This window comes from Convolutriloba macropyga, unplaced genomic scaffold, assembly GCF_964194025.1.
Source record: "Convolutriloba macropyga unplaced genomic scaffold, txConMacr16.3 SCAFFOLD_6824, whole genome shotgun sequence".
NCBI classification, from domain to species: Eukaryota; Metazoa; Xenacoelomorpha; order Acoela; family Convolutidae; genus Convolutriloba; species Convolutriloba macropyga.
Genome location: NW_027452667.1, coordinates 1 through 1,000, shown reverse-complemented (window position 1 = coordinate 1,000; position 1,000 = coordinate 1). Strand labels below are relative to the sequence as shown.

The following is a 1,000-nucleotide window of genomic DNA, read 5'->3' as shown; positions in this document are numbered from 1 at the left end:
ACAGCGCTCATGCAAGATAAGTCTTATGAAATAGTTTCGTCGAGGACAAATGCTAGCGCTCTTTCGAAAAGTGTTGTTAGTACACGACCGCCAACTGGTTTGCAAAACGGAGATTTTGTCCAATATGAAGTCAAAGTGGAGGATGAAAAATCCAGTCGACCGATTAGTAAAGTCTCAGGATCTCGTAAATCATCCGCGAAAGGTTCTCAAAAATCAGTTACTGTTTCTAGAAAAAGTTCAGCGAGTAGTCGTGGGAGCTTTGTGAGATCTAAAACCGCGTCAAGTATTAGGAGCAACTTAAGAAGTTCTATCGCTAGTCATGAAACTGCAGGCGAATCAGGAGAGAAGTCAATCAGGCCGAAATCAACGCCAGGATCTAGAATCGGAGATTTAGAGAACGTCGAGATAATTGACGAAGATGGCATAACACATGGGCAAGCTGATGTTAAAACTCCTAAGCAGTCAAGAGGAGTATCGAGGAAGTCATCAGCTAGAAGGTCCGCACCTATTGCGAGAACGCCTCTCAGTACAATCAGACAGAAACTAATGTCCAACCCAAGTGACATATCAGCTATTCAAGAAAAATTGCGATCTCTGTACTGTACGAGCGCCAATTCTATTAGCATTCCAGACTATGGAGTTAAAGTTGTTGCTAAGACACCTCCTAGGACGGTTATTACAGATCGAAGTGGGGCCAATTCTGCACGCAGCCAAAGGTTAACTCCAATCAGGCCACCTCAAAACTCGGCTTCTAGACTTGAAAAATCAAGCCATCAAAGCCAGGAATTGGACATCCTAAGACGTTCAGAATCGGCAACAAAACTAAGTGGTGTCAATTCTAGAACGTCTGAACTGTCAATCCCGGTTCTCGGAACGAAAAAGGAGCTGACAGATTTTACTCCTAGGAGCGACAGAAAGTCAAATAAACGAACAACTGCGGCGTCATCTCGCCAACTCTCTAACTTATTAGGTTACGACATTGTCTCGCGACACCATGATG

At 43.9% G+C, this 1,000-nt stretch overlaps 1 protein-coding gene across 1 annotated transcript; it reads left to right on the top strand.

Moving 5' to 3' along the window:
* Positions 1-6: 6 nt before the first annotated feature.
* Positions 7-996, top strand: LOC142357702 (uncharacterized; the record flags this gene model as incomplete). The annotated part of the gene is made up of 1 exon (XM_075409253.1): positions 7-996. A coding segment is annotated over exon 1 (987 nt), but the record flags the coding sequence as incomplete, so codon positions are not given.
* Between the last annotated feature and the right edge of the window lie 4 nt (positions 997-1,000).